The 22,511-nt window shown below is 37.7% G+C and overlaps 1 protein-coding gene across 4 annotated transcripts in view; it reads left to right on the top strand.

Moving 5' to 3' along the window:
- Positions 1-19,477, top strand: part of plxdc1 (plexin domain containing 1) — a 256,512-nt gene extending 237,035 nt beyond the window's left edge. For 2 of the 4 annotated variants that reach the window (XM_058793072.1, XM_058793070.1), the window contains 2 exons: positions 18,202-18,341; positions 18,527-19,476. In XM_058793072.1, coding sequence (XP_058649055.1) covers positions 18,202-18,341; positions 18,527-18,649 — 263 coding nt within the window. In that variant the 3' untranslated portion in view covers positions 18,650-19,476. Of the gene's footprint in view, positions 1-18,201; positions 18,342-18,526 lie in introns of all 4 variants that reach the window. The other 2 variants (XM_058793071.1, XM_058793074.1) reach the window with 2 other exon arrangements.
- The last annotated feature ends 3,034 nt before the right edge of the window (positions 19,478-22,511 follow it).

The raw sequence follows: 22,511 nt of genomic DNA, 5'->3' as shown, positions 1-22,511 counted from the left end.
GCACATAAAGTCAGCATTTTATTAAAAAAATGGATCGGTTCAATTGTGCTAAGTAGGCCTGCCCCTGACTAACGATTAAACATTTGAGTTTTCCCTCTTTTCCTCGCTTTTATTCAGTTTTAAATAAATTGTAAAAGCTCCGTGCACATTTTACTTTCACTTTCAAATTTGTGGCAATTTGGCATCAGGCAGTTGTTTGTTTTTAGTTTGAGTTTTCCCACTTTCCTTTGCTTAAATAGCTTGTAAAAGCACCGTGCGCATTTTACTTTCACTTTTAAATTAGCAGTAAATTCGGCAGTGAATTCAATTCAAGCAACAAAATACAACATAGAGCATATAACTTTTATTAACAAAACGAATAAAAATACACCATGCTATATGCTTAATATAAAATAACAAATAACTTACAAATTTTAAATAGGTATACAAAACTGAAAATCAGTAAGACAGAGTAACAAATAATTATAAAACGTAGAATTAGCAAAACGATTAAGAAAGTTTGGAGGCACGGACTGCATACACCTTGATGTAAAATAATGAGCTAAAATATAGGCTAAATGGCAGGTCAACAGGCTTTTCCAAAATCCAAAATATTTTTAAAACAGTCGCTTTTACATTTCGTTTTGAAACTCTTCTGCCTTCGTCTTGTCGGTCTCACCTCACTCTTCTTGTCAGTCAGCTCGACTCACTCTCTTCACGTGATAAATGAAATCTGATCTGCGATTGTAGTTCGTTCGGTGTGCTGCATTGAGCAGCCGCGTTTAGTTCTAATTGTGTCTGTTCTCTAAACTGAACTAAAGTATTTTTATTACTATTAAAAAAAATCTAAATGATGGTGAGGGACGGTGCTTAACACCGTATATTCTTTTTTTGTTTGTGTGTTTTTTTTAATAGGTTTTCAAGATTTCTGCAAATTTATTTGTTATGTGAACTGGTTCTTTGTTGTGAGCGCTCCATTCACAGAGACTGCATGAGATGACAGAAAGCACATCCAAAAATGACAGGAATATTTTAAGGTCATTCCTCAGGAAAAATAAATAAATAAATAGAATTATTGCGCGAACGCCTCCATGTCATACAGTAGGTTACGCGATAATACTCCCACTCCTCATAAACATTTTAAATGCGCCTATATAGCGATTTTATTATTCATATAAAAAATAATAACAACAACAACATGTTTTGGTCATATTTACTATTAATTGCCCAGCTCCCCTTGTCATTAATCTAGCACCCCCTCAGCACCTGCGTTCAAAATTCTCTGGTGCCGCCCCTGGCTATTACTTATTCTTGATGAGTACATTTCAGCACTTTCACAGTCTGAAATCCAGTGGAAAAAGTTTGGCATGATTACAGATTCTATAGATTTTTTTATTTAATCCTGTAATGTAAGGATATTTAAACCTCTTCTTATTTCACTGCATCCCTCCACCATTCCAAAACCTTTATTTCTGCTATTTAAAAAAAAAAAAAAATTATTACTATAGTAGTGACTAAGAATTCACAGCAATCCAATCTTGAATTAGATTCATTATATTTGTCTTACCTCATTGGCAGTTTTCTCTTTTAAATGAACCTTTTTTTCCCTGCAAAAGTAAAAAGAAAAAAAAAAAAAGTCTAAACAGAATAAATGTGAATGGTAAAAACAAATGTTCAAAGTTTTCCTTAAAGTAGAGATAAAAACTTCTACAATGATCCAAACCAGTGAATCCGTGCATGGACCATGGCTGATGCCTGTCACTGACTTACATTGGTATCACTTCTGTGAGCCCATCACGGAATTTTCGGAGATTCCGTGATTCCACCATAGATTCGGGGGTTAAGAGTCCGTGGTCATTACACAGAATTTTGTGAGACCAGGCTGACTATCCAGAGAATCTATGGTGTATTGTCAAGAGGAAAATGAGAAACAAGAGACCAAAAAATGCAGATGAGCTGAAGGCCACTGTCAAAGAAACCTGGACTTCCATACCACCTCAGCAGTGCCACAAACTGATCACCTCCATGCCACGCCGAATTGAGGCAGTAATTAAAGCAAAAGGAGCCCCTACCAAGTATTGAGTACATATACAGTAAATGAACATGGTTTCCAGAAGGCCAACAGTTCACTAAAAATGTTTTTTTTTTTTTGTATTGGTCTTATGAAGTATTCTAATTTGTTGAGATGGTGAATTGGTGGGTTTTTGTTAAATGTGAGCCAAAATCATCACAATTAAAAGAACCAAAGACTTAGGACTCAGTCTGTGTGCATTGAATTTATTTAATACACAATTTTCACAATTTGAGTTTAATTACTGAAATAAATGAACTTTTCCATGACATTCTAATTTATTGAGATGCACCTGTATGTGGGGAAACTCCTGTCTACTCTGTTACTGAAGCCTGATTTTGTTCATGTTTGTGTAGCAGCACAAATGGTGCTGTAACCCACCGAAAGGGGAGGAGCCAATTGCTATTTACGTTGGCTCAGAGCACCATTTCATCAGACTTTTCTTCTTCAGTAATGAGATCACCTCTTCACAGAAGAAGAGGAAGAAGCTCAGCCTACTCACCACCGTAGAATGAGCCCCGGCAGAGGAAGACATTGAAGCCTTACCCTGCAGCCATCTGGCAACATAGAAGAGTAAATTTCAGAGAAAATTACCCCTGCGACATTGCTGCAATGATGCAGATGGGCACAGTGAGTGCGTCACCTGCCTGGGCAGCACCCATGCATAGGCTGCGCTCACTGAGACATCATGCTCTCTCTGAATTGAATTGAATTTAATTTAATTGAAGAGCATGAGTCTCATCCGTCTTCGCACACGGATTTCCTTCTTTGATGAAGGCGGTCCTCCCTGCTCTGATCTTTCATTTCCTTTCTCGCCTAAGACAAAGAAATGGCAGAGCAGTGGGGTCCTGAAACCGGGCTCAGGTAATGTCATGCTAGCTCCACTCTTTCCGCATCGCCTCGTCTCACCGGTGTGCTTCACACAGGAGGATTGACACCCCTCGTTGGCTGTATCTCGGTTAGTTTCCTTCAGCGCTTCCGGGGAAAAGATTGCCGTTGATGAATCCATGTCCTTAACGCTGTTGGATGCTGAAGAGTGGGTGTGTTCTGGCAAAGAGCCTTGAAGCCCCTCCTCTCTCACACTCAATACTACCGAGCGTGGACAGCGATCTGATCTGCGTTCTATCAAAGACAGTGAAGGAAATCGGCCTGGATTGGTCAGCCCCGTAAGAACTTGCTCATGGCCTCCTCGATGAGTGGCAGCTGAAGGGGCAGCAATCCTCCTACCAATGGCCCGCTCCGTTCTTGCCGGCAGCAATTTACAAGCAACTTACTTTCCCCCTCTGGAAGAGGCGGTTACTGCCCACCTGTGCCCACCATCAGCCCATGCAGCACATCCATCGAAGCCCTGCAGGATGATATTGGCCTTGGCCAACAGGACTTATGCAGCGGCTGGCCAAGCTTGCTCAGCACTGCATATGATGGCGGTACTCCAGGTGTTCCAGGCCAAGATTCTCCAAAACATGGACGAGTCCGGCCATGATCTACACTATGTGCAGAATTATTAGGCAAGTTGAGTATTATGGTCATATTTTTTTTTTCCAAGAACATTTTACCAATTCCAAACCACATCAATCTTAATAACTACTATTGATTTTGTATTTAATAATTTCTAAGTTATATATAATTGTCCATGAAGGCTGAAAGTCAAAAACTCCTTATTTCAGGTGTGCTGAATTATTAGGCAGGTTTTCTTTTACAGATAAAATGAGCCAAAAAAGAGATTGAACTCAGACTAAAAGTAAAAAAAAATTAAATAATTAAATGCCTGTGAGAAGGATGCAATACTAATTCAATACATGAAGACTGATTTTGTATAGGCTTTATGGACAGATAAATTGAGAGTGACTCTTGAAGGACCATTTTAGTCAATCTCTGCAAGACAAACTTTTTAGGATAGGAGATGGAATAAAAATGAGCTCCTAAAACTTACTGCCAGATTCTGAAAGATAAATTCTTCAAACAGTGGTACAAGAGGATGTGATGCTGGTCATTCGAGAGTCACTCTCAACTTATCTGTCCATAAAGCCTATACAAAATCAGTCTTCATGTATTTCACAACACTTCAGCATGTTATTCATATTAAGTGAGGGTTATTTTTTTAGCATTTTTTACCCAAGCAAGGTCTCTGAGAACCTGACACATTGCACTTCTGGAGACTCCAGGAAGGTTGCAGTTCTGGAAAATGGTGGTGCTGGAGACTAAATGATTCCTGATGGTTTCACAGCTAATTCTTCACCTTAATTCTTAATTCTTTTGCAGTTAAAGTGTCTTTTCTTCTCCACCTGTTTTTTCTGACTCTTCTGACCCAATGAGCATTTAGCTGCCCAATGATCATGCCTTAACTTTGCTAATTCTATTATTGAATTAGTATTGCATCCTTCTCATTGGCATTTAATTATTTAATTTTTTTTTAGTCTGAGTTCAATCTCTTTTTTGGCTCATTTTATCTGTAAAAGAAAACCTGCCTAATAATTCAGCACACCTGAAATAAGGAGTTTTTGACTTTCAGCCTTCATGGTCAATTATATATAACTTAGAAATTATTAAATACAAAATCAATAGTAGTTTAAGATTGATGTGGTTTGGAATTGGAACAATTTATTGGCAAAGAAATATGACCAGAATATCAACTTGCCTAATAATTCTGCATACAGTGTATAATGATAAGCATTTGTGATAATTATATAAAGCTATATTGACTGTACAGTCCATATCAACTGATTCTATGCAGTTATTTTTTCACTCTGATACACTGAGAATAAGATGAATAGGATTAGGGTTAAAATATTTGTTTTTATCCTTTGACTCCATCAGGTGGTCATCCTTGTTATTACAGACTTCATATGTCAATTTAAATGTCTGATAGTTTTTATTTTTTCTTGGCCCCGGAGCATTAGAATGAGATCAGATGTCTGATAGTTTTTTTTAATTTTCTGTTATAATTTTTCTGTTTATATAATGCACTTTAAATGTGTAAGTAAATTGTCATGGCAACACCGTTCAAGGTATCCAAAATATGTTCACAATTTAGTATCTTAAGTATCTTGGTATCATATTGACAAAGTTTGGTGTGAACTACTTGTTTCTGCTTGGAGGGGTATGAATTAATTTACAGCCATATTTTTCCAAACATCCACATTCAAATCAAAATAGCCAACTTCCTGTTGGCCGTAGCTAATGACTGTAAATTTGAAAGTTGGTGACTGTAGCTAAAACTAACCTCCCAAGTTTTGTCAAAAGGTGAGGTAATATCCCCTCAACAGTTTTACGTCGGCTGTGTTTTGACATTATTCTGATGAAGTTTGAAGCAAATCGGGTAAAAATAGGATGCTGAATTCAAATTCATTTCGAAAATGACACACTTCCTGCTGCCAGTTGGTGGCACTATAACTTTGACTCCTAATGGTCACATCTATCCGATCGAACAAAACCCTGAAGTTTGTTCAAAATCAGACAATGCATGTGGATGTTATTAGACACTTCCTGTTTCTCATTTCTCGCCATAAATTCATCGCCTCGCCATGGGCAAACCGTTCAAGATATCAAAAATCCCTTCGCAATTTAGCATCCCCAATGTCTTGAGATCATGTTCACCGAGTTTGGTAGCAATCGGTTGGAAATCCTCAGAGTATTAAATCAAATTCCAGAGCATGTGCTTTTTAGACAGCGCTGAATAGCCTTCTGTTGGGCTTCCTGTTGGGCGGAGCCTATGACATGCAGCACGAAAGTTCTTTGGCTTAATGAGATCTATATGTGTACCGAGTTTCATATGAATACATGCAAGTATGTGTGAGATATACATCAAGTTTTCTGACTGTGGTCCAGGGGGCGCCGTAGAGCCCCTGTGCCACGCCCGGGTCCCAGCCTTTGCGGTGTCCTAAGAGTTTTTGAGCACGTTAAGGCCACCAAAAGCCCCGAACAATTGAAAAAATATATATAGCTGCAAGCAGCGATGGCGGGCCCAAGCCGTCAGTGTAAACGCCACCCCGGTGGCATCAGGAAAACGGTGCCCAGCGGGCACATGCATTTACAGTAACCCGCCATATCGATAGACGAAACTGTTTTTGTATAGCGCTGCTACAATGTTGAGACATGATGCCAAACTGATTCTGAGGCTGTATCTCTGCAATGCTTTGACATATTGACACCAAACTCATTGTCAACTCACACAGAACACTCCACATCGATTTGATAATGGTGCCACCTCTTGGTCAAAAGTGATAAGTCATTCAATCATATTACTAGTAGTTTTATATGATTTTTCAGCCATTTGGACTACAATCATCTTAAAATGGCCTCAATTACTCACAGTTGGTCTGATGTTTGCTTCCATAGTGCTTGGGCACCTATTGTATCCGTTAGAATTCTTATTATTAGGGGCCAAGTACCGAAGGTGCGATGGCACCTATTGTTTTTGTTGGTGTTATTATTAGGGACCAAGCACCGAAGGTGCGTAGGCACCTATTGTATCCGTTGGCGTTCTTATTCTTCCGTTTCTTCTTCCGCCATTGTGTCTATGGCAGCCCATAGAACCGATTGTGAGAAAGTTGTAAAATTTGGCACACTGATAGAGGATAGTCTCAATACTAACCACAGCAACTCTCTAGCGCCAACACTTGTCCAAAGTTTCACTCATGTTTATGCTAATAACTTTTGAACCGTAAGGCACAAAATGAAAAAAAAATGTAGTTTCCTCTGAATCTTTGGCTTAAGCCGAATCGAATGCAGTCCAAAATGTAAAAATCTTAAGGTTTAATTTTTTCGTTATTTTCAATAGTTCGTAAAACCTACTTTTTCAAACTCGTCCTAGACGGTTCGTCCAATTTTCACCAAAATTGGCTCAGATCATCTACACAGACCATGCTGGCAAAACATTTTGTAATTCAAGTCGATTAGTCAAACCATTCTCGAATAACACGCAAACAAATTCTAGGAAAAGCACGCAAATATGGATCTGAGGCTATATCTCCACAACGGTTTGGCGTATTGTGACCAAACTTTGTGTGCTATAACAAGCATGACATGAGACTACCTGCAGTGTCAGCCATTTTGGGCGATGGCCGTTTTGAATTTTGTAGTCAAATGCTATATTTTATGAATGCATTGATGTATTGTTACCAAACTTGGTATGGTTCATTAGCACGATGCACTGAAGGAGTGTGAGAAGTTTCGAGCCAGCGCCATCTAGTGGTAAAATCAAACATTCACATGCTTATAACTTTGGGTGTGGTCAACTTATTTTCACAGGAGTCACTTTTTTAGACTCCTGAATCCTTGCCGAGTCCAGCGGTACCAAACTTGCCAGGTTTTGCCTTATGGTTTGTGCCACGTTGCATTTTAGTGCTTAAAAAACATTTGCCATTATCTTAGGAACCGTTACTCCGATCGACATGAAACCAATGAAGGACATTTGTAAACTTAGCGTGCCAGCTAAATGCTAATGCCCAATTGCCAAAATTTTGTTAGTAAGTGGCACAAAAATGCAAACAAAGTCAACCATCTGTCATTTTTTCTAGAAAAAAACCCATAAAAACAGCTATAACTGTGCGACCGTTAGACCGATCGACTCGAAAATTAGTATGCAGGGTCTTTATCCAATGTGCCATAAGTATCTATGAGGACATTGGCATATCTCAAAAAACATGGCCGCCATCAGCCAATTAAGTTTGAGCACCTATTAGACAAGGTTAACGGAGGTTGATCGAAACGAAACTAGGTGAGCATGTTCGACTCATGGCCCTAAAGGTCTGTAAGAATTTTGAAGAAAATCAGCCACTAGTTGGTGCTAACAAGAGTTTTTTGACTGTGTAATCACGTGGTGTTTCACAAATCCACACAATAAACATATCATTCAATAGATCTCCTCATAATGAGCAACCCAGGTACTATTGCTGTCAATCAAATAGTTCATTAAATAATCTCAATTATGTTAAAAACCTACTTTTGCGAACTAGTCCTAGGTTTTTCACTCAATCTCGATCAAACCACTGCAGCGCAATTCTCTGGACTCTTTAGATCAATAATTATCAAAACAATGTTGAATTTTGTCCTTTGCTTAGCTATAACAGAGTCATTTAGAAAAGGGGCGTGGCCAGATGTACCCAAAAGCCTATAAAATCTAAACAAAAACTCAAAACTGTACGAAACTTGGTAAAAACATGTGATATATGACTCTTATATGCAAAGTGTCATGGAGATCAGACCAAAAGTGGCGCTATACCAGTGAAAAAGGCCTCGAAAACACAGTATTTCCATAGTAAATGACCTCAAATTGCAATAAAATGTTCATAATATTCACTTATACACTATATCTTCATATCATACGATAGATCCTCTCATTATGATCAACTTTGCTTCTAGGATCCCTGCTGTCAGTCAAACTGTTCTTTAAGTATTTGAGATTATTTAAAAAACCTACTTCTGTGAACTAGCCCTCAGTTTTCAACTCAAAATCAATCAAATCAGTGCAGTACTATTCTCTAGACTCTCAAGGTCAATAATTATCAAAAAAAAAAAAAGTTGAACATTTGCATTTGGACAACTACAAACCAGTCATTTTATAATATGTTCTTTACACAGTATACCCAAAGGCCTATAAATGCTAAAAGAAAGCCCACAAATTCTCAAAACTGTGTAAAATGATGCATGATTTCATTCTAAACAAGCATGTAAAATTTTAAGAGAGATTGGGCAAAAAATAGCACTATAATAGTTATAAAGGTTAAAAACAGTGTTGTATGATAAATTGTAATTATTTATATAATAATATATGTATTTCTTATCTCACACACTACTCAGTTTATGGAGCTCTCTTCTAATGAGCCGATGATCTGAGTCAGGTGTGGTCAATAAGGCAGCACAGAGCAGAAGGTATCTAATAATGGAGTCGAGAATCACTATTTTATATCTGCAACAAAGTGAGTGTGTGTGTTAGCATGCTTGCCGTGTATTAAGTATTATTAAACCTTTCATTTCTGTGTATGTGTTTGTTTGTTTGTATGCTTACTGTTTATTAAGTATTTTTAAACCTTTCATTTCTCTCTCTCTGTGTGTGTATGTGACAGAGAGAGAGAGAGAGACAGTTTTAATGAATTCTCCATTGTGAATGTGTTCTATTGTCAGCCCTGCATTTCACGTTGGTCTAGAGAGCTTAACAGCATAAAAGTCATGAAAGCATTAAAGTGCTTAAACCTTCATGGAGCTCTCTTCTAACGAGCCGGTGATCTAAATCAGATGCAGTCAATAAGCACGGCAGTGCACGGCAGAAGGTCTCCAGTAATGGAGTTGAGAATCACTATTTTATTTACAACCGTCTGTGTCTGTCTGTTTGTTTGTTTGTTTGTGTGTGTGTGTGTTAGCATGCTTACTGTGTATCAGTGTTATTAAACCTTTCATTTCTGTCTGAGTGTGTATGTGACAGAGAGAGAGGGAACAATGTAATTTCAACAATCAGCACTTGAAAATGCTTTTTTTCTTTTCTTTCCCATCTCACTCAGTGAGATGTTTTTAACATATGAATAGCAAGCATGCAAAGTTTCATGGAGATTGGACCATAGGTGGCGTTATAACAGTCATAAATGTTTAAAATCATCATATTTCTTTGGTAAATTACCTGCATTTGCCCAAAATGCTATTTTTAATCATTGATTTAGGTGGTTACTTGCACCCCGGTAATCGCTGCTTGCAGATATATTTTCTTTGTTGCTTTAGGAAGAATCAATATTTAATGAAAACTATGCAATGTTATTTTAGGTTTCTTCCATATCTGCATCTAAACATCTAAAAACCTAAAACCTGCTCTGTTATACTGTTATACTCGGAAACAGTCATATTTATGAAAAGGTGCTTGACCTATTGAAAAACAATATGAATTAAATTAGTGTAAAATTTTTAGCAATTAAGATTTTTGTTGTCATAAAAACCTTCTCCATTACAATTCAAAATAAGTGTCTATAAAAAATATTATGACAACAATGTTGTACTTTTTCATTATTATATTGTTTATATATTATAATTGTTAAAAAAAAAAAATGTAACAAGTCACATAATAATCAATCATCACTGCTTAAAAATGTAAGTCGATAATTAAACTCTTAATGCATGAAATAAAATACAGAATCAGTACATTTCAGTTTAATGTGGATATATTATCAGTAAAGGAATCATTAAACATTTGTAATCATTCAAAAACATATTGCCCATTTACTCTTAATGTTGTTCAGAGATGAAGGCCATAATGCTAATGTTGTCCACACGAGGGAGCCACAGGATAACAAATCCTTCAAGCTCTCAGTTCAGACTTTGAAAATGTTTCATTTAAGTGACTTCAGTAATCTCCTACATACTGATAGACCATTAAAATTTTTTAATCTTAATTTTAATGGTATTGACAACATATTTGACGTAACTGAATGTAACAAATAACAAACAGGGAAAACAATAAAAGGCATGACTTATTTCGCATCCAGCTAGCCAGCTCTGTTGAAGCTGCTGTCATAGCCTAGTAGGCTTTTTTATTAGAATAGAAAATAGCAAGGGTTCATAGAGAAATACTATTTTAATTTTTTTTTTTTTGCAGCGGGGCAGCTCAAGAACGCTGGACACACAAGTACTCTTGCTCTTTTGCCAAGCCAACATTTAAAGTTTGATCTCGAACTTTAGATTCTAATTATTATTATTTTTGTTGTTATTATAGCTGGTGTCGGGCTAGAGCCACCTCCGAAGTGCATACGCTGCTTTGGGTGAACCTTGTTTACTACATGCATTTATGCAGATCAGTGGCCAAGGCTTTGGCATCCGTGAGAGTGATGTGTTGGTTTCTTAGGTCATGATTAATTTTCTTCAGCCAGGTCTTCTTTGGTGTGGCATGGTGAACTTTCCAGGTCTGCAGTTAGCAGCACCAGAGAAGCTAGAATGGCAGCTGGCCATCACTCATCCGGCAGATGTCGTTAAATGAATGGACTATTCGATTGTAGGCTGGTTGTCACACTTTTTAGATATATTCATTCTGGAGATGGTAATGCCAGATTGCATTTGGAAGACCTCAAGCTTGTTGATTTCCTAGATAAGGATGGTCCAGGTTTCTGATCCATATAACACAATAAGAATGACCAATGTTCAGAATATTTGTATTTTAGTCGCAGAAGTAATGTTAGCCTTCTTCAACAAACACCACTTCAGAGAGGTGAATGCTACTGTTGCCTGGCCAATTCTATTAAGAACTCCAGCTGTCAAGGCGATCTTCTTCTCTTGGACCAGAGATCCTAGGTACTTGAAGTCTTGTACTTGTTCAATTTAGACTTTCTCAAGGTGGACGGATGCTGGTGAGCCATTAGTCGTCCTAACTTTGGTCTTATCGATGTTGATTTTCAGTCTGTAAGGTTTGGTGAAAAAGGCGACATTGTAGAGTAGGGTGACCAGACGTCCCTGTTTTCCGGGGACAGTCCCGGTTTTTGGTGTCCTGTCCCCAACTGGAGCTGTCCCTGGAATGCAATTTAAGGCACGTTCAAAACAACTTGCAAATACACTTGCAAATAGACTGTAAAAGTCCAACCAACCAAATCCAACCAAGCTAGCTGGCAATTGTATGATTGTGATCATTTTCACCAGCAGCACAGATCCCACATGCTGCATGTCGTGGGTTTGCCACTCAATGTGGCATATGCCCAGACCGCAAGAGGTACTGTGGCAAGAAATGATGAAGTTCCTTCTGTTGCAGGCATTGTGCCTTTCCAAGAATGATCTAATCTCAATCTATTCAAAATACGACAGTGCATTTAAGTATAAATTCATTACTTTTAATTGATTCTCAGTTTAATTTATGAACTTCAGCATCTGTGTGAACACCCATCTCTCCAGTGGTGTAACATTATCGGCGACAGGCGCATGACTCAGAGATTGGGTTCGAGTCCCGTGTGATGCAACTTTATATAACTGTGTGTAATGTTGTGCTGTTTTGATTCGTTTATTATCCAGATCAGCATTGTACAAATCCTTATTGCTCCTGGATTAGAAATAAATGTTTTTATCCATGCTGTGTTCTTTGTCATTTGAACTTCTGTTCATTTAAAGTTCATTCTTGTCAATAATTCTGAAACGGCTGTTTTTCACATTCATTCAATTTGTGCCATTTTTGATTTTTGATCTTCCTGCTCTGCTCTGCGGCACAGCCCCTTCAGAGGCTCGGCCCCATATTGCTGCTTGCAGCTATAATTTTGTTATAATACTGTTTTGATATGTTTGCTATTTGCAATAGTTACTATTGATTATTTTTTATAGTGTGATTTTTGGTGAATTGTATTAAAAAAAAAATTGAGTAAGTCTGATCCTCAAACATCACTGTAATTTTTAATTATGATGAAATCCACAACATACAAATACAACACAACAAAATAATAATAAATAAAAAATATATATATATATATATATATTGTCCCCGTTTTTTAATTTGTAGATAATCACAAGTGAGATTTCACTGATGTTTTGTCCACTGAACTAGGAAATGTCCTCAGGTTTCATTTCATATATCTGGTCACCCTATCGTAGAGGGTGTCGGTGACCTCCGTATTGGTAAGGATGGCACTGTCGTCAGCTAACATAATATCTGTCGTACTGGACTCCCTGCTTGTTCTCGAATATCTTCCTCATGATCACATCGATCAATGTATTAAACAAATGGGGGGAGGCGGTGTCACCTTTCCGGACACCAGTATGGATGGAAAACTCCTCAGACTCTTCAGCTGTGAATGTGTTTTTCATCGTAGACAGTGTTTCCCACAGACTTACACCTCCCCCAGGGGAAATTATTTTCTCTGTAAGAGCGGGCACGGCCATTTGTAAATTTTATGGGTCTAGCATCTAGCTATTTTTAACTGTACAAAACAGCTCGTTTTCCTGCTTGATATTGCAAATTGGTGTGTCTTACCATATTATTTTAATGTATTATTTTAATTATGAACACACTGGTTTGTAGTGTAAACAATTTTACCATTTACTGCACACTGTTATTCTTCTCTATTTATATATTTAGTGGTTACTTACCCAGAAGTCTTTCCCATTGGCTTACTTCCGCATTGAAGAATAATGAAAATGAAATCAAACCTTTTATGAAGACAGTCTGTGTCCTTCAAAAATACATTCATATAAAAACACCTGTTCCGTGTTTTGATTTTGAAACATGCAGTGCTCCTTTATTCAATGAAGTCCAAACCTTTTGAAAAATCTGTGGCGGTCAGTTTTGATATTGAGGTGGGCCTCAATAAATCAAAATCAATGTATGGGAAACACTGGTAGAGGTTCTGGAGGAGGTGGACAACATTTGGCGAGACGTGTTCTTTCTCCAGAGCCTTACAGAGTGACAACCAGTGCACGCAACTAAACGCCGATTTGAAGTCAGTGAAGATGATGACCAAATGCTTTGCACAACAGATTCTCTCCTCAATCAGCTGGCAGATAGAGGAGATCTGGTCTCAAAAGTCTAGGAGAGGATGGAATCCGCCCTTGTCCTTGTGGCTTGTCTGCTGCCGATGTCGCTCTGGCCGTGATTGGATGACTTTCATGAAGACTTTACCCACAATTGACAGTAGATTAATGTCACGGTAGTTCTTACATTCGTGACTATTGCCTTTCTTGAAGATGGTCACGACTGTGGCTTTCTTCCAGGTCGATAGGATTAGTTCAAATGCCAGATTAGTTTCATGAAGACGCGAAGATGGCCTTGTAGAATTTCTTCACTGGCCTTGATTGCATGGCTCAAGCGGGTGCCTTTCCGTTCTTCACTGAACATACAGCTTGATCAGCTTTCATGCCGCATGTGACTTCTCAGTTTAGTTCCTAATAGCGCTCGAAGTTCACGTTTTATCTGTTTTATAAATACTAAAGTTAAAACTGGAATAAGAAATAAAGCTAAACAGAAAAACTACAAAAGCATGACAAAAAAAAACTCAAAATTATAATTTGATTAATAAACAAAATCATTGTGCATCCATTCTGATATGTGTGTAATGGAAGTCCACTGAAGGCAAGTTGTGGATTGAACCCAAGTGCAGTTTTATTAAGCAGAGTGTAATCCAGAAAACTTGACTTGACTTGGCATAAACAGAAACACAACTCATTGACAGCAGGTCACAGTTCGAAGCTAGACCAGACACAAAAGGTGTGTTCGAGATGCACTACACTAGCCTGCCACCGGCTGGCGAGAGCAGCCGCTTGCAGTCGGGGCGAAATTAAAAGTGGAGACGTCAAGTCAGACACTTTCTGTTCCCAGTAGTGACGCTCTCACGGTGTTTGCATACTGTTATCACAGATGAAGTGAATTAAATGTTATGTTTTTCAAATACACAGAAATGTTTTCATGAGCAACAGAAACACTTTTTATATACTGCTTAATACAGCGCCATCTGTTCATGAATAAAGTTCAACATTAACATATACTATTTAAATACCAATAAAGTGGGGGTATATATGCTTTTATCAGTGTTTTATCGATAAACGTGATTCAAAATAACAGTGCGACTACACTAAAAATGCTTTTACTGTTAAAAAAACTGATTTGTGAGCATTATTGGAATTGAATTGTTAGAATAAACACGCAACACACCTCATGCTTGTCATCACAGAATCTAACCAATGAGAATAAAGTGTGTCGTCATCAAGGCTTTTGCAGCCGATTTTGAGCAACTGCAGCGTCTGACCTCGGCGGCTCGTCTCGTTTTGCTCTCGCTGTACTTTGACAGCACATGTGATCGTAAGGCGGCTGCAGCATCGGACAGATGTTCTAACCAGAATGCATTGCTTTTGTCAGGCGGCAGCCAATTTTTGCGGCACCACATGAAGTTGAACGCACCTAAAGGCAACATGAGGGCTACTTATATCAAACAATTATGGTCACATGACAAGAACCAACCAATGAGAAACAATACAAAGACAACCAATGAGAACATGACACATGAACCAAGAAACCAGTCAGAACATAACACACAGACAAGGGTAGCAAATAGGCTTGTCCTACTTCATGCGAAGTGTAGCAAATAGGATTGTGTGTAGTAGAACAAGCCTATTTGCTACCCTTCGCATGAAGTAGAACAATTAAAAATAAAAATAAATAAATAATAATAATTAATAATAATAATGGAATTTTATTTCACAAATCTCTATTACAGAGATTTGTGAAATAAAATTCCATTATTATTATTATTTATTTATTTATTTTATTTTTTATTTTTTTTTATTTTTCCCCCAGGCCTGGAAATTGCTGTTTCAAAATTTCATGGCTTTTTCAGGGTTCTTTTTGATGTGCGAACCCTAATAAAAGCAACTGATGCACGCTGTTAATCACTTAAACTGGCCCACCAATGTGATCAGCTGAATGCTCCGTTACATCTCCCTCCTCTAAGCACATGCCGGATCTGTCACCCTGCTGTACAAATGTACAAATTAAGCACTGGTCACGTTTATAAAATTAAAAAAAACACTGAAAAGCATATATACCCCCACTTTATTGTTATTTAAATAGTATAGTACAGGGTGTCAAACTCAGTTCCTGGAGGGCCGCAGCCCTGCAGAATTTTTTTTCCAACCCTGATCCAGCACACAAACCATCTAGTTTTCAAATAAGCTTGAATGACTTAATTAGCTGGATCAGGCTCCGGCCCTCCAGGAACTGAGTTTGACACCCCTAGTATAGTATATGTTTATGTTGAACTTTATTCATGAACAGATGGCGCTGTATTAAGCAGTATATAAAAATTTATATTACTTGTGTTTCTGTTACTTGTGAAAACGTTTCTGAAATGTCTGTGTATTTGACAAATATTGCACTTATTTCACTTCCTGTGATAGAGTATGCAAACACCGCGAGAGCATCATTACCATGAGCAGAAAGTGTCTGACTTGATGCCTTTGTTTTTAATTCAGCGCTGACTGCAAGCAGCTAGTCTCGCAAGCCGGTAGTTCATCTCAAACAAGCCTAATGACATGATCACATGAGGGGCTAGGAACACATGACAAACCAGGAAACTAAACTAAGAGCATGAATACAAAGCAAAAGACATGAACACCAACAAAACCCAAAACCAACTGTGACAATGTGTCAATATAAAGCCCAGGACCAAGTAAAAGTTCAGTTTAAATTCAGTCTCTGCGTTAAAGATTAAAATGCTACTTGGTGTTGCACTAATATATTTTATAGTTTTGCTTGTGATTTACTGTACCACACATATGCTGAGCTGAATCATCTATTTATGTCTTATGTGCTCGATACAGGTGCATCTCAGTGAATTAGAATGTCGTGGAAAAGTTCATTTATTTCAGTAATTCAACTCAAATCGTGAAACTTGTGTATTAAATAAATTCAATGCACACAGACTGAAGTAGTTTAAGGGTGAATCCAATTTCTCTGTCTTACCCCTTCCCCTTCGTCTTACCCCTAGCCCTTGTCCCTCGAAACCGAGTGGTAAGCGCTAGGGGTGAAAACATACCCCTATGAAATGAGACACCACTTGGTTACGATTACGTCATCATACACCGTCGCTAGCTGGCTGCTGCGTCACCAGAGCCGACAAGTGTTGATCACGAACTTTGGATCGTTTTACAAACTTGTTAAAACTGTAGACATGCATGGAGTCCATTCAAGGCTAGTCTGCGGGACTGTTGTGCAAATCAGCAATGTAACGTTAGCGTCGCAAACTAGCGATTTTTAAAAACGTTTCAATTAAGAACATGGTTGCAAATATATATGTACAGGACTGTCTAGAGCACAAAACAAGACTGTCGTAATTTTTTAATAAATTATTTAAGCCGAAAATACTTGATTGTTGCCGGTTGCGCAGTGTGTTCTGGGTACCCCTCGGTTTCAAGTAAGCTCGCGAAAATGCTTGGTTTTATAGGTATCTACCCTTCCCTTAGCCCTACCCTCGATCAAAACGAGAATTGGGATAGCCCTTACTCTCATGTGAACGCGCAAAACTAATGGGAAGGGGGAAGGGGAAGGGGTAAGACAGAGAAATGGGATTCACCCTAAGTCTTTGGTTCTTTTAATTGTGATGATTTAGGCTCACATTTAACAAAAACCCACCAATTCACTATCTCAACAAATTAGAATACTTCATAAGACCAATAAAAAAAAATTTTTTAGTGAATTGTTGGCCTTCTGGAAAGTATGTTCATTTACTGTACATGAACTCAATACTTGGTAGGGGCTCCTTTTGCTTTAATTACTGCCTCAATTCAGCGTGGCATGGAGGTGATCAGTTTGTGGCACTGCTGAGGTGGTATGGAAGCCCAGGTTGCTTTGCCTTCAGGTCATCTGCATTGTTGGGTCTGGTGTCTCTAATCTTCCTCTTGACAATACCCCATAGATTCTCTATGGGGTTCAGGTCAGGTGAGTTTGCTGGCCAATCAAGCACACCAACACCATGGTCATTGAACCAGCTTTTGGTACCTTTGGCAGTGTGGGCAGGTGCCAAGTCCTGCTGTAAAATGAAATCAGCATCTCCATAAAGCTTGTCAACAGAAGGAAGCATGAAGTGCGCTAAAATTTCCTGGTACATGGCTGCGTTGACTCTGGACTTCAGACAACACAGTGGACCAACACCAGCAGATGACATGGCAGCCCAAATCATCACAGACTGTGGAAACTTCACACTGGATTTAATATGCTTTGATACAGCACTCTGTAAACAGCCACACCTTTCAGTAATGCCCTATTGTGACTTACTCTCTTTGTGGAGGGTGTCAATGTTCATCTTCTGGATCATTTCCAAGTCAGCAGTCTTCCCCATTATTGTGGTTTCAAAGAACAAGAGATACCCAGAATTTATACTGTATGGATGGTCATTTATTCAAACTCAAATGTAAATATTCTAATATTTTGAGATACTGATTTTTGACTTTCATTTTTTTTTTTTAATGTTTTACTTTACATGTAATTAATCTAAAATATATGAAAGTTTCAGTTTTTGAAATAAGCTACAAGAAAAAATGAACTTTTCACGACATTCTAATTTATTGAGATGCACCTGTATGTGTTCATTTAAACTTTTGAACATCTAATACTTGCTCTATGAATTGGAAAATTGTTGTGTACTTCGAACTGTAAATAACAACTTTATTCCTGGTTAAAATTACTTTACTTTCTTTCACACTTTCAGGTGAGGAAGAAGCACCAGAACACACAGCCATCATTGCAGGTGTAGTGGCAGCTTTGGTTCTACTGGTGTTCTTGACCTTGTTGGCTGTCTACTACATTAACACACATCCAACTGTTGCTCCTCCTTTCTACCTCATGCAGGTAAGTACTTTATCTATCTATCTATCTATCTATCTATCTATCTATCTATCTATCTATCTATCTATCTATCTATCTGTCTGTCTGTCTGTCTGTCTGTCTATTTATCTATCTATCTATTCATCCATCCATACAATTTAAACTCTTTTACTATAATTGTAAGCTGTTGTGGTGTCTCTTATTCACAGCGTCACACCAATAACTATTGGCCCTCCATGAAGTTTCGGAATCAAGGATGCAATTCCAGCTATGCTGAGGTTGATCTTGGGGGTTACGAAAAAGAGGGGTTCATTGAGGCGGAGCAGTGCTGAGCAGGCAGGACTTTCTGTGTAATGAAATAATTATTTTGTAATTTTTCTTGAATGATTATAGGATCATGGACAAATGCGCAACAAGAGGATATTACTGTTGAAGGATTATGTGAGAGTTTTTGTGACCATTTAAAAGATAATTTGAGAGTTTTGGGAGCTTTTCTCTGTCTCTGTCTCCCCACAGTTGGCAGTCCATCTTACAACACCTTTTATGCTGTTGTTTATAGTAAAGGAAGTTTTAAGTTCTAAGAGGTACTAATTGTAACAAAGACATGGTGATTGTGACCAACAAATCTGCTAGCTACACTCCATGAGAATGTGATGTGTGTTAGCCAAAATTATTGCAAGTTAATGTACAGTGCAACATATCTTTATAGATTTTTTTTTCTTTTTCTGTTTTTTAATACATTTTGTGATGAGTTGTGTTCAGTGGATAAACATTGCATAATATTCAGTTATCCACATGGACTTGACAGCACTTTAATTCAAATAGCTTGCTCTAGTATTAATGATAGCCTATGTAATACCACACACTTTTTTTTTTTTTTTTTGCCCTGTCAAATTTTGCCCTGTCATTGATTCATAAAACCGAAACTCAGTTTGCACATAAAATATTAATGAAATGCACAAATAAATGCAACAACTAAATTTTTTAAGTAAATTTACAACCCGAATTCCAGAAATGTTGGGACGTTTTTTAAATTTGAAAAAAATGAAAACTAAAAGAATTTCAAATCACGTGAGCCAATATTTTATTCACAATAGAACATAGATAACATAACAAATGTTTAAACTGAGAAATGTAAAAATTTTATGCACAGGATTAGCTCATTTCAAATATGATGCCTGCTACAGGTCTCAAAATAGTTGGGACAGGGGCATGTTTACCATGGTGTAGCATCTCCTCTTCTTTTCAAAACAGTTTGAAGATATCTGGGCATCGAGGTTATGAGTTTATGGAGTTTTGGTGTTGGAATTTGGTCCCATTCTTGCCTTATATAGGTTTCCATCTGCTGAAGAGTTTGTGGTCGTCTTTGACGTATTTTTTGTTTAAGGATGTGCCAAATGTTCTCCATAGGTGAAAGATCTAGACTGCGGGCAGGCCAATTCAGCACCCGGACTCTTCTACTACGAAGCCATGCTGTTGTAATAGCTGCAGTATGTGGTTTTGCATTGTCCTGCTGAAATACACGTTGTCTGGAAGGGAGCATATGTTGTTCTAAAACCTTTATATACCTTTCAGCATTCATAGTGCCTTCCGAAACATGCAAGCTGCCCATACCGTATGCACTTTTGCACGCCCATACCATCAGAGATGCTGGCTTTTGAACTGAACGCTGATAACACACTGGAAGGTCTCCCTCCTCTTTAGCCCGGAGGACATGGCATCTGTGATTTCCAATAAAGATGTCAAATTTGGACTCGTCTGACCATAGAACACTTTTCCACTTTGAAACAGTCCATTTTAAATGAGCCTCGGCCCACAGGACATGACGGCGCTTCTGGACCATGTTCACATATGGCTTCCTTTTTGCATGATAGAGCTTTAGTTGGCATCTGCAGATGGCACGGTGGATTGTGTTTCCCAACAGTGGTTTCTGGAAGTATTCCTGGGCCCATTTAGTAATGTCAATGACAGAATTATGTCGATGAGTGAGGCAGTGTTGTCTGAGGGCCCGAAGACCACGGGCATCCAACAAAGGTCTTTGACCTTGTCCCTTAAGCATAGAGATTTCTCCAGTTTCTCTGAATCTTTGATGATGTTATGCACTGTAGATGATGAGATTTGCAAAGCCTTTGCAATTTGACATTGAGGAACGTTGTTTTTAAAGTATTCCACAATCTTTTTACACACTCTGATTAGAGAGCCTCTGCCCATCTTTACTTCTGAGAGACTCTGCCTCTCTAAGACATCCCTTTTATAGCTAATCATGTTTCAGACCTGATGTCAATTAACTTAATTAGTTGCTAGATGTTCTCCCAGCTGAATCTTTTCAAAATTTATTGCTTTTTCAGCCCTTTGTTGCCCCCGTGCCAACTTTTTTGAGACCTGTAGCAGGCATCAAATTTGAAATGAGCTCATTTATTGGATACAAGTGTAAGATTTCTCCGTTTAAACATTTGTTATGTTCTCTATGTTCTATTGTGAATAAAATATTGGCTCATGTGATCTCAAAGTCTTTTAGTTTTCATTTTATTCAAATTTAATTCGGGTTGTACAAGTTTAATGTTTCATTTTGCTTTTTGTAGAATTTAAAAACTTTATTTCCAAAGCTGTTTGTGGAGATGTAAAGTAAAATGTGTTTCCCTGCTGAACAGATAATCAGACATAAGAAATCTGTGTGACCAAAAAAAAAAAAAAGTTATCTGTTTTTCATTGTGTTAAATGCCATTGCAGTGTTGCATTTGCAACATACAGTATGCTTATTGTAAAACAATGAAAATAAAATGAGATGTTTTGAAGAAAAAAGAAGCTGTGTTTTCTTTGGCAAGCAAAGGATAACTAGCTCATCTGTTCAGAAATGCAGTTGGATCTGCATTACTAAGATGGTAAATAGTGACACTTGCAGGCCGGGCGTTAAATTCTGAAGTTTATTGATGTTGATGATTGACCTACAAAGTATAAATATATTAAATCCATTCCTAAACTGTGTGCTGTGTTCAAAATGTTTTAAATCCATATAATTAAATAAATAAATAAATAAAAGAAGTACATAAGATAGTAGGGGGTACCCGGATTTCAACTGAGGACCTCTTGATCTGCAGTCAAATGCTCTACCACTGAGATATACCCCCATACAATATGTTTGGCAAAAAAATGTATAATGTTTGTCGTAATCATGTTAATATTAAAACGTATATAACGGTCACTGTTAAATGATTTCTCTCAGTGCTCAAACTCTCAGCCCCTTCAGTGTAATGCACGGCTGTGGGAAGAGAGCACAGACAAAGAACTAACCAGTGTTGGGGGTAACAGTTACGTAATCAGATTACTTTTTAAAGTAACTAGTAAAGTACTGCATTACTTTTTAATTTAGAAGGAAATATCTTGAGTTATTTTTTTCAAATAAGTAATTCCAGTTATTTTGTTTCCCATGTATTGACTGACAGCTCTCGTGTTGCCATGTTGAGAGAAATAGGGAGTAAGTGCAGAGGCGTGTGGGCTGTGTGAACATGATGCTTACTGTAGTTCTACACCTCATGCATAATTATTAGGCACATTGATATTCTGACGATAGTTTTTTTTTTTTTTTTTTTAAGCACATTTTACCAATTTCAAACCACATCAATTTTAATAACTACTATTGATTTTGTATTTAATCATGTATAAGTGATATATAATTGTCCATAAAGGCTTGAAGTGAAAAACTCCTTATATTCAGGTTGCGGAATTGTTAGACATGTTTTCTTTTACTGATAAAATGAGCCAAAAAAAAAAAAAAAGAGGTTTAACTCAGACTGAGATGTCAAAATGTATTAAATCCCCATGAGAAATATTAAAAACTAACGCAATACATAAATTGCTAAGTTAAGACATGACCATTGGACAGCAAAATGCTCACTGGGACAGCAGGGTCAGAAAAAAAAAAAAAAACAGGTGGAGAAGAAAAGACAAGTTAACTGCAAAAGTACTGTGAAGAATTAGGTGTAAAACCATCAAGAACCATTTAATCTCCAGCGCCACCATTTTCCAGAACTGAACCTTCCTGGAGTCTCCAGAATTACAAGGTGTCAGGTTCTCAGAGACTTTGTTTGGGTAAAAAATCCTAAAAAATGACCCTCACTTAATGAGAATAACATGCTGAAGTATTGTGAAATCCATTAACACGTTTAATCCCAAATTTTCCCCAGACATGAAAAT

The sequence above is a fragment of the Onychostoma macrolepis genome, chromosome 12, assembly GCF_012432095.1.
Source record: "Onychostoma macrolepis isolate SWU-2019 chromosome 12, ASM1243209v1, whole genome shotgun sequence".
Classification (NCBI taxonomy): domain Eukaryota; kingdom Metazoa; phylum Chordata; class Actinopteri; order Cypriniformes; family Cyprinidae; genus Onychostoma; species Onychostoma macrolepis.
The sequence above is the reverse complement of the archived record's forward strand: the minus strand, read 5'-3'. Positions and strand labels throughout refer to the sequence as shown.